Here is a 13,366-nt window from a genome sequence, read left to right as displayed (position 1 = left end):
TCTTTGTTTTTTCTGTTTATTTTCCTTTTTCTTTGTTTTGATCAATCAGGCATGTAAAGCATTTACTCTTTTCCTGCTGTGGGTGCACTCTAACCTAGTGGTCACACTAGATACTACAAATCCTCGGCTTGGTCCACTGTGAGTTCCTTTTTTTAGCCACTTCCCAGACAAGGTGCATGTGCCTCAGTAATTTCACCCTATTTGCCCTCGCAGGCCTTTGGTGCTTCTGTTCTCACTATTACCCATTTTTTAAAAAAATATATATTTTTTTAGTTATTGATGGATCTGTATTTTATTCATTTATTAATTGAACCCAGCACCTCACACATGCCAGGCAAGTGCTCTACCACTGAGCCACAGTCCCAGCCCTATTACCTGTGTTTCAAGTCCTGCCCGTTACTGTTGTTGCCAGTGTGGACAGTTCTTAGGTGGCTCAGCTTGGAGTTGGCGATGGGTGGTGGTGTGAGAGCAGTACGCACCTGGTAGAAATCCTGCTTCACGTTTTGAGTTCACTCTCTCTAGCTGGCATTGCCTGGTGTGTTCTCTTGTGCTGCTGGGCAGCAGCCGTGGCAGTGAGCCCCGCACCAGCAGGGCCCCACTGACGCTGTGCTGTGCTGCTCAGCCAGGGTACTAGCAGGCCAGAAGAATTTCATGCAGATGGACTTAGGGTGGTTTCATTGTGGCTTGGGTTCATCAAGATCCCACTGCATATTGAGGAGCGTGCGTGGTCAGTCTTGAAGCCCGTGCTCCTCTTTGGTCTTTTGGTCTTTGTCGTCTGGCCCTGTCTTCTGGTGTGCTTGCTGTTTTGCAGTCATCAAGGCCTGCAGAAGCTGAGTGCTGTGACTTCCGTCCATCAGATAGCTGAGGTGGCCCTGTTCTGCTCAACCCTGTGCTGCTGCTCTCACTCTCCTGCACGCCCTCCTTGTTCTGTCCTTGCTTGGTTCTTGGCTCAGCTGGTAGCCGCACGTGCCTCCAGGAGAGTGGCAGAAGGTGGCGTGGCAGCTTCTCGGGGGCTTCTTTCTCCGCATCCCGACCTCCTCCCATGCGTCTGCCTGAGTCCATTGCCGCCCTGCACCGCCCTCACTGTGGCACCACTGGCCCTGGGTGCCATGGGCAGTCAGCCTGGCTTGTCTGAGTGCTCTCCTGCTCTCTGGGTCTCGGCCCCTGGGGCTGAGCTGCTGCGGCTCTTCCCCAGTGCTTCAGTTGGGTGGCTTTTGGTTTTGTCTGGCTTCTGTGGCTAAGTGGGAAGACCAGTTGAATACCAGCTCTTGTGCCTGGGTCCTTAGTGAGTTTGAGGAAGGTAGCCCGTTGCCTGTCAGACTGCAGGTGTTGTCCCAGTTTCACATCCTCCAGTTTTTAAGTATGTCAAACTTTCTTTTCTTTTTTTTTTTTTTTGAAAAAAAAAGTTACAAAGACCTTCCCCATGCCAGTATTATTTTTAAGATTCTTTTATCATTTTGTCTAATAGTTTTGTGATTTCATTGTTTTTCATTTAAATTTTTGACCCATCTGTGTTTTATTTTGGCGTGAGAAGCAGATTAGGTACTTTTTTCTAGATGGTGCCTAGCTGTAGAACTTGGTTTATCCAAGTAGTCCTCCCTGGGTGAAAGGTTAACGCTCTCACATGTCAAACCCTGGTGGGACCCCGCCACACCCGTGTCGACTGCCACAGCTGCCGCACTGCGTTCCCTCCCACCTGTCCTATTGCAGACCTTGTTTGAATCGGCTGATCTGATGAACAGAAGTCAGTCCCCTATTTGTTTTTGGTCTAGTTGAAATTAACTCATTGATGCTTTAGATTAATGTAGGAGAATCAGTGTCTTTGTGCTTCATCAGATCTGCACTCTGTACCAGGAGCTGCCCTCTTCAGCAGCTGGGGTGAGTTCAGGGTGTCCACATGCCCCCACAGGGCCGCCCTCTTGCCCCTGCCTTCCTCCCTGACTGCTTCTCCTGTCATGTGCCCTGAGCTGGGATGGCTCTCAGTTGGCTTTCCTAACCAGTTCTTTTATATGTAAGAAGCTGCAGATGTTCATGAATTTGTTTTTTACCTACTTACCTTAATGAACTCTCACTGGATCTCTTGGATTTTTTACCTGCAGCTAATGATAATTTACCTCCTTCTTCCCACCGTCCCATGACCTTGTCTGCCTGCTTCACATGTGCCTGCGGGAGCCGCTGGCTGGGTCGGCAGCTCCCCTTCCTCACTCAGTGGGGATGTCTTCTAGCGTGTTGTGCAGCCCAGTGCTCTTGGCTTGGTATAGGAGCAAGCGCAGATGGGCCCAGCTCCACGTGCACATGGACGCTCGCACACAAGGTGTCATGCCAGAGACCTACTGGGCCTGTTTTACTGCATTTCTTAAACTCTAGAATGTGCTGCACTGCCCAGACTTCTTTTTGGCCAAGTTGGAAAGATGCTGAGGTTGTGTTCTCCCAGGGAGCTGCCTGCCAGCCACCATTCTGTCTGGAATCGGCCATTGGACCAGCTGACTGGGGTGTGCCAGAGTTTTTATGTTGTGAGGGATGTGTGTTTGGAACCCCAGTCCCCCATGGGGCCAGACCCTTGATTCCCTTGAGCTCTCTGTCTGCTTTGGTGCTTATTCTCTGTACAGGTGTGTGCATTGTGGATAGCTGACCAGCGTGCAAAGGAAGGAGTGTTGTGAGACTGTACCCAGAAGAGTAATTAGAAAGCATAAAAACAGCCAAGTAAACTAACCCTGTGTGTCCTTATGAATTTCATTTTTTTGTCTGAGAAAATCAGAGTTCTTTTCAATCTTAAATGAGGGCAGCCCCAGTTCAGCTGGTGGACCCAACTCAGGGCTGCCCTGAAGCCAGCTGGCGGGGGTGGGGGCGGGGAGGGGGGGCAGGAGCTAGAGGGAATGTGCTTAGGAGGACGGTCCCCTAGGACAAAGAAGGCCAGCCCAGGGAGGCAGAGGAGGGACAGCCAGAGGGCCCCAGGGCAGGAAGTCCTGCTCTTGGAGAGGTGCGAGTACACATTGCCATGCAGAGAGAGGTGGCCATTGGGGCTGGGAGCTGAACCCTGACCCAGATGGCCTTGGGTTCCACATTGAGCCACAGGGCTACAGAGTGCCAGAACCCCAGGCTCCAGGTGCTTGATCCATCACTGAAGGGCAGAGTGCAATTTGTGTGCTGTCCACACAGTAGAAGTGAACGTTTCATCCCCCAGAGGTTGTCTCTGCACCGAATCAGCCCCTCTCAGCTGGAGCCCCGTCTCTCCCCGACAGGAGGGGTGCTGCCGAAGCCTTGTAGACTATGGCCCCAATCAAGGCCCTGCATTCCCAGGCCTGAGCAGAACTTCCAAGATGGATTTGCACCTCTCCCAGCTGGCTCTGTGGCTGTGTAAAGAGGTGTCGCTGCCAGAATCTCAGTCAGCAGGGTGCTCTGAGGTAGACGGCTGGCAGGCGAGGCCCGCTGATCCACTGGGTCCCCTGCTTCAGAAGCAGCTTTTCTGTCATGCACTAGGCTGTGTCTCCTGGCACAGTGCTGGAGGCTGGACTGGGCATCTAGAGGCCAGGTTGGGTTCCTCCCTGAGCCTGAGGCCGCACTCGGCCGGCTGCTCCCTCCCCAGGTTCCCAGTTGTTCCGTCCCTGCTGAATGTTAGAGCTCAGAGCTTCATTCTCTTTCTTATTCAGGACTCCCAAGGGAACCATGATGGCTCCTCTGCAAATGGTCAGCAGTTAGACCTCACATTTCAGAGCGAGGACCTTCCGCCCTTGCTATCCTTTGCCTGACATTTTTTTTTTAGACTGGGAGTTGAACCCAGGAGCACTTAACCCACTGAGCTACATCCCCAGCCATGTTTTATATTTTATTTAGAGACAGGGTCTCGCCGAATTGCTTAGGGCCTCACTAATTTGCTGAGGCTGGCTTTGAACTTGAAATCCTCCTGCCTCAGCCTCCTGAGCCACTGGGATTACAGGTGTGTGCCACTGCACACATCTTCTCTGCCATCTAGTAGAAGCTGCAACTGGAGGGCAGGGAGCCTTGATTTAGGACAGGCTGTGCAGGCAGGGTGGAGGGGTCACAAGGCCTGCTGTCTGATGTCTTCAGTGCCTTGCTGGCCTAGGTTACCCACTGGCAGCTGCTGCTCATGTGGACTGTTGCCACGCCTCCCTGCAGGGAGCTGGTGGTCTCAGGAGGTGGATATTTCCTCCTTTTTATTAGCCTCAGAAGACCCAGCTCACTGTCAGATGACGTCCTTGTCTGTAAATGTGTTTGCAGATATTCATGCAACAGCTGAGGCTGGGTCTTCACAGACTTTTAGGAAAACACTTTGGGCCCAGTGGGGTCAGGAGCTTTAATCTCTGTGCTTGGTAGAGCTTCTGAGTTCTCAGTCCCAGGGACCAGTTCAGATAGCATCCCCCTGGCACCTGGGCAGCCCTGCTATTACCTGACAGGCAGGCTGGCTGGCTGCAGTTCCTGCCGTGGGCCTGTGGGCTCCCCACGAGCCCTGCACATGCACGAGGCAGGCTGGGACTGGCCCCTGTGCTCCAGGGCATCCGTGAATGTCGAGCAGCTCAGGGTGTCTGGTGGCGGAGAAGCAAGTGGACTTTCCCCTGAGGTGTCTCTTCTGCGTTGGTCATGATCCCGCTTCAGAGCCTTCTCTCCCCGTGGGAATCTGCCTTCTGTGATTGTCAGACCCAGGTGGCCTCACCACTGCTGAGCTGCTGTTCTTTCAGGCAGCCGGCCCTTCAGAAGAGGACTGCAGTTAGGGCTCTTGAGACCGCAGGCAGTTGATGAGTGAGGGTCCCTTCAGCTGGGCAGGAAGGCCACTCTCTGGCCTCTGTTGCAGAACCATCATAGCAGGAGTTTCTGCCCCTGGAGGGCTGAGGCAGGTCAGCAGTAGCAGCACCCACTGCTGAGGTGGCACAGGTGTGCAGGCGGAGAGCTGGCCCAGCAGGTGCCCGTTTTGCAACAGGAGTTGGAATTGGGTGAGGACGAGTTGGTGGGACTGAAGGCCTTAGAGTCAACCGTGGGTCCTTCAGGAGGAGGCAGGGCCACTTGAATGCAGCTCATGGGGACACTGATGGGTACCACCACACAACTGAGAAAGGAGGTGCTGTCTTTCCGAGTCTGGCCTGGCAGGGTTTCCCACCTTGCCAGCTCTGGGCATGTTGAGCCTACTGTTGGGCATCAGATGTGGGTGATGTTGGGGGACAGTGTGTCCATACCTGTGTGGCCTGCATCCTTGGTACAGGGCCCACTCTGTGGGGGTTGTGCAGGAGTGTGTACCTTGAGGATGGTAGGTTTAAGAGACACCTGGCGTGGGCAGGTGTCCTGAGATCCTCGCTCCTGTTCCATGGTGGTCAGGAGACTGCCCTCCCCAGGAGGCTGGATCAAGGCTTGGGTCTCTGCCTCCATCGCACATATAGCACCCCTGCTTTCCCGAGGCTCCTCTCCTGCCTGCAGCTCTCCAAAGTGTTCCCACTCCACCCCCATGCCCCAGCCCTTCCGCCCTGCCGAGGCAGCTCCACAGGCCTGACTCATGACCCAGCTGACAGGACCCATGGCCACCCAGACCACCTGGGTTGACGGGGGAGTCGTGGCTTGTCAGTGTCCCGTCACAGCCCCTCATGTCATCTGGCTTGCGGGAGGCAGGCTGTCTCCCCTGGGTGTCACTGTCAGGACCCGTGCCTACCTGTGCTGCCCTCCCAGCGGGCTGCTTCATACCACTGTCCTCCCTCCTTCCTCCCTCGCTCCATCCCTGGCTTCCACTGCAAGAGGAAGTTTTCACAGCAGTGTGTGGGGACTGCCGTGACGCCTCCTGTCTTGGGGTTTTTCATCCAGGTGGTGCTGTGGGTCGGCCTGGGCGTCCTGGTGGTCAGCACACTCACCACCCTGTCCGTGAGCGAGGAGGCCCCTGTGGACTTGGCAAAGGAAGCTCCTGGTAGCCGACATGGGGAGGTCGAGGGAGCTAAGAAGGCGGAGGTGGCCCGGCTCTCAGGTATGCGTCCAGGTCCCAGCCCCAGCCCACTGAGCCTTCTCGGGATCAGTGGCCACTGCATCGTCTCAGGGTCACGGGCTGCCTCTCAGCTCTGCTCGGAGTGTTTTACGTCTCCATCAGCAGCCTCCATCCAGTGGGTGATAGACCTGGCAGAGGGCTGCTGTCTGGGACTCACAGACCTGGCCTGTGAAGGCCTCCTTCCACAGAGGCTGGCCGGTGTGCGGGGGCACTGGGTGGTGCAGCGCCAGCCTGGGACAGGCTGAGACCCAGCACCTGGCTCCTGGGTGTGCTGGCAGGTGTGTAAATCCGTGGGGGTGCTCGTGTTTGTTCATTTATTTTGAGGATGTAAACTTTGAGCCAGTGTTTCCTCAGTAGAGTGAGCAGTTGTGTCTCAGCTTTGTTTCCTGTTACTTATTGCTTATCAGTCATCGCTAGCACTGCATCCCACACTGCCCACCAGCTGCAGGTCCCCGCAGAGTCCTGGTGGTGCTCTCAGCCCCATCTGTGGCCACATCACGTGGGGGTGCAGGGGTGTTTTATTGTGGCACGTGGAGTACCCAGAAGTGTGTCTGGGCCAGGCTCTGACCCCCAGGCTTTCCCAGACACAGGTGGGAGGGGTAACGCAGGGAGGGCCCACAGGCTGGCAGACCCCATCCAGCTCCATGCCTGCCCAGCAGCACCAGGTGGCATTGGGGGTGCTAGCAGGTGGGTGTTCCCTGTGCTGGCCTTCATTCTGGGGCTTCCGTCCCTGAGGCCAGGTGCCACACCAAGGTGCATCTGTGGGCGGTCAGTCAAGAGACTTGGGTCCATACACCAGGTTTCTGTCCAGCCTGCAGCTCTGAGGAGGCCGTGCTGGGGGAGCAGTGCTCTCCGTGTTGGTGGATTCCAGGTCACCATGAGGATGCCTGTCCTTAGTGGACAGAAGACACAGGTCCGTTGAAGGGACCCCAGCAACCTGGCATGCCCACTGGCCTGCCCAGGCACTTGGAGGTGTAGCCTCAGCACAAGCCCAAGATGGGCCATTCCTGCATTCTGGGATACCGTTCCTGGGCTTCCGTAGCCCTTCCCCAGCATTGTCACCTTGTAAAACTGTCCTGGGAGCTCCCCTGGCCCTCTGCTCTGGACAGCCCTATGCAAGGAACAGCTTCAGGAGCTTTCTTCTGTCTTCCTTGGTTGGCAGAAGCAGGTGAGAAGGTTCTTCCGTCCCAGTTCCTTGCAGTCAAGAGGCTGAGAAGCAGACACGGCCTGCCAGGCAGGTGCCGAGGGAGGGCAGGCTGGGCCCAGAGAAGCCAAGCGTCGTGTTAAGCAGCCACAGGTTGCTGTGCACCGCCTTGCCTCAGTGGTGACGACTAGACTGGGAGGAGGTGCGCTAGAGGAGGTGGCTGGTGCGTGCCCACCCCCGTGGGTAGCCTGGACTCAGTCCCTGCTGGGAAAGGCCAGTCTGAAGCTATCTGAGCTGTTGGGTATAAAGCAGGTGCTGATGCCGAGGGGATCTAGTGATGGGGGGTCCTGGCGACCAGAGCTGAATTCTGGTCTGCAGGGTCCCTGGGGGAACTTGATGCCATGCCTTTCCCAGTTCAGTGCAGGCCTGCCTGGTGATGAGCTTCTTGGTTGATCAGCGCTGGGCTCCTGTCCCGTGGAGCTGTGTTGTCTCTGGTTGGGGACAGTGTCTGCATCTTGTCATTGCATGCCGCATGCTCACTTGAGGCCCTCCACCACCCCTTCTGGTCTTCATTTCTTCCCTGAGACTAATGCATGGCCCCTCAGAGCCTCATGCCCGCAACTCCCCTGTCTTCTAGCTGCCAGTCACCCCTGTACCAAAGGGCTGCCTCCTGGGGCGTAGCTGGGGGCCTGGAAACTTCACCAGCCTGTGCCCATGAGCTGCACCATCAGCATGAACAGAGCGTCTGGCCTTCTGATGTTGAGGAGACCACAGATGGAACCTGCCTCCTCTGCTGAGAGCCCTTCCATGGACTCAGTCCTGCCTTCACATGGGACACGTGGGACTGGCAGGTGCAGCCCAGGCCTCACAAAGGCCCTTGGCAAGCATGGCTGTGTCCCTGAAAAGGCTCATGGAGACAATTAAGAAAAGCTGATTAGGCCATTTGCCTGTCTGGAAGCCCTCTGGGTCTGGGGTGTGTAGGGGTCCTGGAGTGTTGCAGCTCTTCCTTGAACCCGGCCATGTGCTCATCTAGCTTCCCTCTCACCTTCCCCGCCCCCCGCTCATGCATACTGGCCATAGTCTTGGCCCACACCCTGGTGCCTGTGCCTGTCCCCTCTCCCCAGCAGTGGGGAGGCTGTGTGGCCTTGTGGGAAGAGGAGGTGGGCCTGCACTTCAGCCTGCTTGCAGCCACAGCTGCCTACCTGTGGGTGCTGATGCAGAGGCGACCTCGGCTTGAGTGGGCCACACATCTGTGCCTTCAGCTGGTGGGATCTCTCTCACTCCATCATTGTTTGTTCCTGATGGTCTTCCATAACCTCACTGCTGCCCACACCCTGGGGGTGGGAGAGCCTCTGAGCACCTTTGACAGAGCATCAGGACACCGAGGGCGAGACCTGCTGTCACGTGTTCCTCTGCTCTCTCCTTAACCGGGTAGTGCTTCCTTGTCCCCGCTGAGCAGGTTCTAAAAGTCCTTGTTCTGACCCAGCTGGATCAGACTATACCTCTAATCCCAGCTACTTGGGAGTTTGGAGCGGCGGGTCACAAGTTCAAGACCAGCCTGAGCAACTTAGTGAGATCCTATCTCAACCTAAAAAACAAGAAGGACTGGTGATGTAACGCAGTGTCAGCTCCTGACCACACGTGTGTGACCTGGGCCACCTTGCTGCCTCTGAAGATTGACCCTTCCCATTGGTCACCTGGCAGACACCCTGCTTGTAAAGAAAAGCGTGAGGGTCCAGCATCCCTCTCCTTGCTGGCACCCCAACTTTGCACTGCTGGCCCTGGGCACCAGCCTAGGCCTCTGAGCATCAGGAGTCAGCCCTCTGACCCTGCGGCTCACGTAGCAGCCACATCCAGAGGCGGGTTTTTTTTTTTATTTATTTTTATTTTTTAGTTTTAGGTGGACACAATATCTTTATTTTATTTTAATGTGGTGTTGAGGATCGAACCCAGCACCCTGCGCACGCCAGGCGAGCACGCTACCGCTTGAGCCACATCCCTATCCCAGAGTTTTTTTAATATTCATTTTTTTTAGTTGTAGTTGGACACAATACTTTCATTTTTATTTATTTATTTTCATGTGGTGCTGAGGATCGAACCCAGGGCCTCGCACATGCTAGGCGAGCGCTCTACCGCTGAGCCCCAGCCCCAGCCCCAGAAGGCGGGGTTTTAAACAGCCCTTCCTGGGTAGCAGGTTAGCACAGCCACAGCAAGGAGGGCAGCAGCGGGGCAGGCTGGCTCTGACCAGAGCTGGTGGAGCCTGTCCCCGCTCCATGCAGAGGCCTTGGGTCCCGAGTCTCCAATGTGGCTCTGGTGGGAGCTCGTCCTTGGGCTGCAGGGACAGCCGCCGCATTACAGAGGGGATACTTTCCATCTGTACTGACCACAAGACACAGTGGTGGTGCCCAGAGGCAGAACGCTCCAGCCCTGTGAAGCTCCTCCCAGAGCCCCAGTCAGTGACCAAGCTGACTGTCTGCTCAGCCTGAGGACAAACAGGTTTGTCTCCTGCTAGAAAGCCGCTGCTCAGGGGCACCTGTTCTGGGGAGAGTGGGCTTCTCTTTGTTTCACTGTCCCTCCTCCCAGCCCTTTGTCAACTCTGCACTCTGCTGGAAGCCCCTTTTTTGAATTTTTCTTGTAGATGAACAGCATGCCTTTGTTTTTTTTTAATGTGGTGCTGAGGATTGAACACAGTACCTTCCACGCGCAAGGCAAGCGCTTTGCACTGCTACAGCCCCAGCCCTGGAAGCTCCCCTTGACCTGTGGTTCTTCCTGTTCATGCACAGGGCTTCTGCCAGGGGGCTAATTGTGTGCTGGGGACTGGTGCCTTGTCACCTGCCTGAGTTTGTCACCCGGTGGCGCTGTAGAGCTTTCTGTGAGGCATTCCAGCACAGGAGGTGCCAGCCTCCAGTTTGTTAAGGACTCTTGAGCCCCAAATGGACGGTACCTTTACACCTGGCTCATGTGTGTCCAGTTCTGCTTCCCTTGACTAAGTGTCAGTCGGCTGCCACGTGAGGCTGATGTGGAGCTGAGGCGGCTCCTCATTTTCCCCTCCGATGGGCCCATGGACAAATCCTCTCCGCACGGCATCTCATGGGTCCCAGGGCCACAGCACAGCACCCAGGGCCCATGGCGCACATTTACTTCCCTTTCCTGACAATTCTGGTCGGGGATGGGGCACAGAGGTGGCCCTGGGCCTCTGGGAGGAAGGGGTTCTGATTTCCAGAGTTGTTTTCCCCTAATTGGTTCTTTGGATTCTGCCATACTCGCCTAAAACATAGAAAGTGGCCATTTTAGCTGGACGTGGTTCCTCCTGGGCCCTGTTGGACCCCTCTCTGTGGCCTGCTGGCCCCTGCACTGTGGCTTGCAGTGGGATGCAGCACTAGGACAATAAAGAGCTTTCCTTGTGCTGTTGTCCTTTTGAAGTGAGTTTCCCCCACCAGCAGGAAGATGTTCACAGGATTGCAGGTTAGCACTCCTAATGTTTCCCTTAGAGGAAGGGTAGGGGAGTTTGGGCAGGTCATCCTGCAAAGGGGGCCCTCTGTAGACAGCCCATCCATGGGTTCATGCTGCCACCTGGTGGTCATGGCCGAGCATTACATGGAGTGGTCTGTGCCATTAGGTGTAAATTGCATTTTGACATATTTTTGTTATGAATACACATGAAAAATGACAGTTTTCTTTGCTATTTAGCTGTTAATGATTGAGCTGGGAAAAATGGCTGCTGAGGCTCTGGCACTCGACTGGGAAATGTGGTCATGATCCCAGAGAGCCACCTGCTCCCTGTGCTGATTGACAGGCAGCTGGGTGGAGGGTGGTTCAGCTTGCTATGCTGTGTTTACAGTCCAGGATCCCCCGGTGAACATGGCCGAGGATGGCCGGGAGAAGCCAAAGCTGCCCGAGGAGAAGGAGGACCTGGAGCAGGCCCAGATTAAAGGCCCCGTGAATGTGCCTGGAGAGGAAGACGCCAAGGAGAAGCAAGAGGCCGCACAACTTGATCGCCCTGGTCAAGGTGGGTGGCACTGGCCACTGGGAACAGAGAGGGACCCCAGTCCTCGTGGAGGGACACTGAAGACTGCGCATCTTCCCTGGGCCCAGCCTTAGGTCCTGCGTCCAGCACTCTCGGTCTCTCCGTTCTCTGCTTGCCACTGCTTCCCTCGTGGCTTTCCAGAGTGGGGTCAGACCTTGGCTGATGCGGTGGGCTAGCAGGGGGGCGGTGCTGTTGGGTGCTTCACCCTGATGAGAACTGGAGCCAGTTCAGGTTCCCTGGGAAGTGAAAGTGGGTACCGCTTGCTCAGCCTGACCCCCCAACCTCCCTGTCCTTTCAGGCATTGCTGTCCCCATGGGTGAGGCCCACCGCCATGAGCCTCCTGTGCCTCATGACAAGGTGGTGGTGGATGAAGGTCAAGACCGAGAAGGGCCAGGAGAGAGCAAGTTGCCTTCCAGACGCACGGATGGAGGGGCTCCTGAGGGCAAGGGGCAGATGGCGCTGCCTCTCCCTGAATCAGAGAGAGAGAGGAGGGAGCCTGAGAGGGGAGAGGCAGGGAGAAGACCTGAACAGGCCCAGGTCCTGGAGGAAGTAGGTGGTCTTCCCGAAAGTCTCCAGAAGCTTCCAGAAGGAAACAACCAACCAGATGTCCAGCCTGGGAAGGACGAGTATGGGCCAGGCAACAGAGATCTGCACCCAGGGCCCCAGGCTGTGATCTCTGCAGATCAGAAGGTCCTGGCCGCAGTTGGAGGGGAGCCTGCACAAGGTGCTGTGGGGCACACGGAGAAGCCTGCAGAGAGTGGCCCTGGTGGGTGTCAGCCAGCTTACCTTGGGGAGCTCCCGCGGGGTGGGCTTGGGAATGGGCAGGAGGGACTGATTACTCTCTCTCATTTCACAAGATCAGCATGTGAATGTAGCAGCCCCTTCAGCAGCTGGTGGGGAAGGAAGAATCTGGTGGCTTGACAGCTACTATAGTGTCTGTCACACAGTTGTTTGCAGACCACTAAATGTCAGGTGCCACGCTGTTCTGGTGTGTCTGGGTGCACACTGGGGACGGCTCGGGAGCGCTTGACAGGTAACACATTGTTAAGTGCCCGTCTAAGAGCTAGTTAGGACGCGGCTTGCATTTTAATTGGCAAAGGTAGTTAACATTGGCTCACTGCCACAAGCCTATGAGATTGTTAAATATTTTTTTATTACTTCCCTGGTAATCATCAGGTTGAATATAAACTGCTGACAGGCTGGGGGGGCTACGTCGGGGAATCGTTTTAGGAAACATCTGCTGCCTCCTTTGTCCCCCACCCCCAGCATTTTGCAAAACCTGAGCCTCCTGTATGTGCAGGTGGGAAGGCGCCCCTCCCAGCGCAGAGGCCAGCTCCTGGGGCCGGCCTGCAGCCAGAGCCTCGTGAGCAGAGGGATGCAGAACGCCCAGGCGGAGACCAAGCGGGCAGCAAGCTGGAGGGTAAGGCCTGAGCATCAGTCCCCCCAGTTCCCCAGGGTAAGGTTGGGGAGAGGCTGGGGTGGTCCCCGGAGCCCATCAGGTCCCAGCTTCTGCTCACCTCCATTTCTCTAAGGAAGTGCCCTCTGCAGCCCTCTTCTGTCTCCCCCTTGGGGCTTTCTCCTGGCCCTTCTATGAAGAAGTGCTTTTTTATCTCCCTTCTCCCCTTCAAAAAGAACCTGCCGTGGTGCCTTGTGGCTCGAAATTGCCCTTTTATTTTACCTTAAAGCAGGCAGGTCGCTGCTTCCAGCACTCAGGGTTGGAGCCATCCAGGGTGGGTGTTAGCATACCCAGGTGTGAAGACTCGCTTTAAGGCTGTGCTTTGCCTGGGGCCACCTTGTGGGGTTGTGACCCTGTGGTCCTCGCAGGGTCCCTTCCTGCCCATCTCGTGCTGTAAAGGACTGTCCCCTGCCCCCTAAAGCTTGGCCATGCCTTTCCTGGCTTTGAACCCTACCTACCTCATCCTAAGTGCTCCCTGGCAGAGGAGGAGGTGGTGGCCCCCTAGTGGCCTGCTAGTGATGGCCCCTCTTGCTGACTTTGGTGACGGACAGGCTTCTGTGCCATGTTGCCTCCTAGGCCGGCCAACTCACGTCACCATTCCCTCAGGACACAGCTGGGAGGTTGGCCCCACTGTCCTTGGGGACGGCAGGCAGCAGGTTGCTCAGCTCTCCTGGGCCAGCCTGGCACCAGCCTCAGCTGCTCTGGACATGGTGCTGCCTCGTGCTCCAGGGCCACCCTCAGGGTGGGGGAGAGAGTGGC

The 13,366-nt window shown here is 56.2% G+C and overlaps 1 protein-coding gene across 2 annotated transcripts in view; it reads left to right on the top strand.

Annotated features, from left to right (window-relative positions):
• The window catches only part of Slc38a10 (solute carrier family 38 member 10), a 40,844-nt gene that overhangs the window by 23,289 nt on the left and 4,189 nt on the right, over window positions 1-13,366 (top strand). For both annotated transcript variants that reach the window (XM_027955553.2, XM_027955552.2), the window contains exons 11-14: window positions 5,806-5,962; window positions 10,966-11,133; window positions 11,450-11,917; window positions 12,452-12,571. In XM_027955553.2, coding sequence (XP_027811354.2) covers window positions 5,806-5,962; window positions 10,966-11,133; window positions 11,450-11,917; window positions 12,452-12,571 — 913 coding nt within the window. The remainder of the gene's footprint in view (window positions 1-5,805; window positions 5,963-10,965; window positions 11,134-11,449; window positions 11,918-12,451; window positions 12,572-13,366) is intronic.

This window comes from Marmota flaviventris, chromosome 17 (assembly GCF_047511675.1).
Source record: "Marmota flaviventris isolate mMarFla1 chromosome 17, mMarFla1.hap1, whole genome shotgun sequence".
Lineage (NCBI taxonomy): Eukaryota > Metazoa > Chordata > Mammalia > Rodentia > Sciuridae > Marmota > Marmota flaviventris.
The sequence above is the reverse complement of the archived record's forward strand: the minus strand, read 5'-3'. Positions and strand labels throughout refer to the sequence as shown.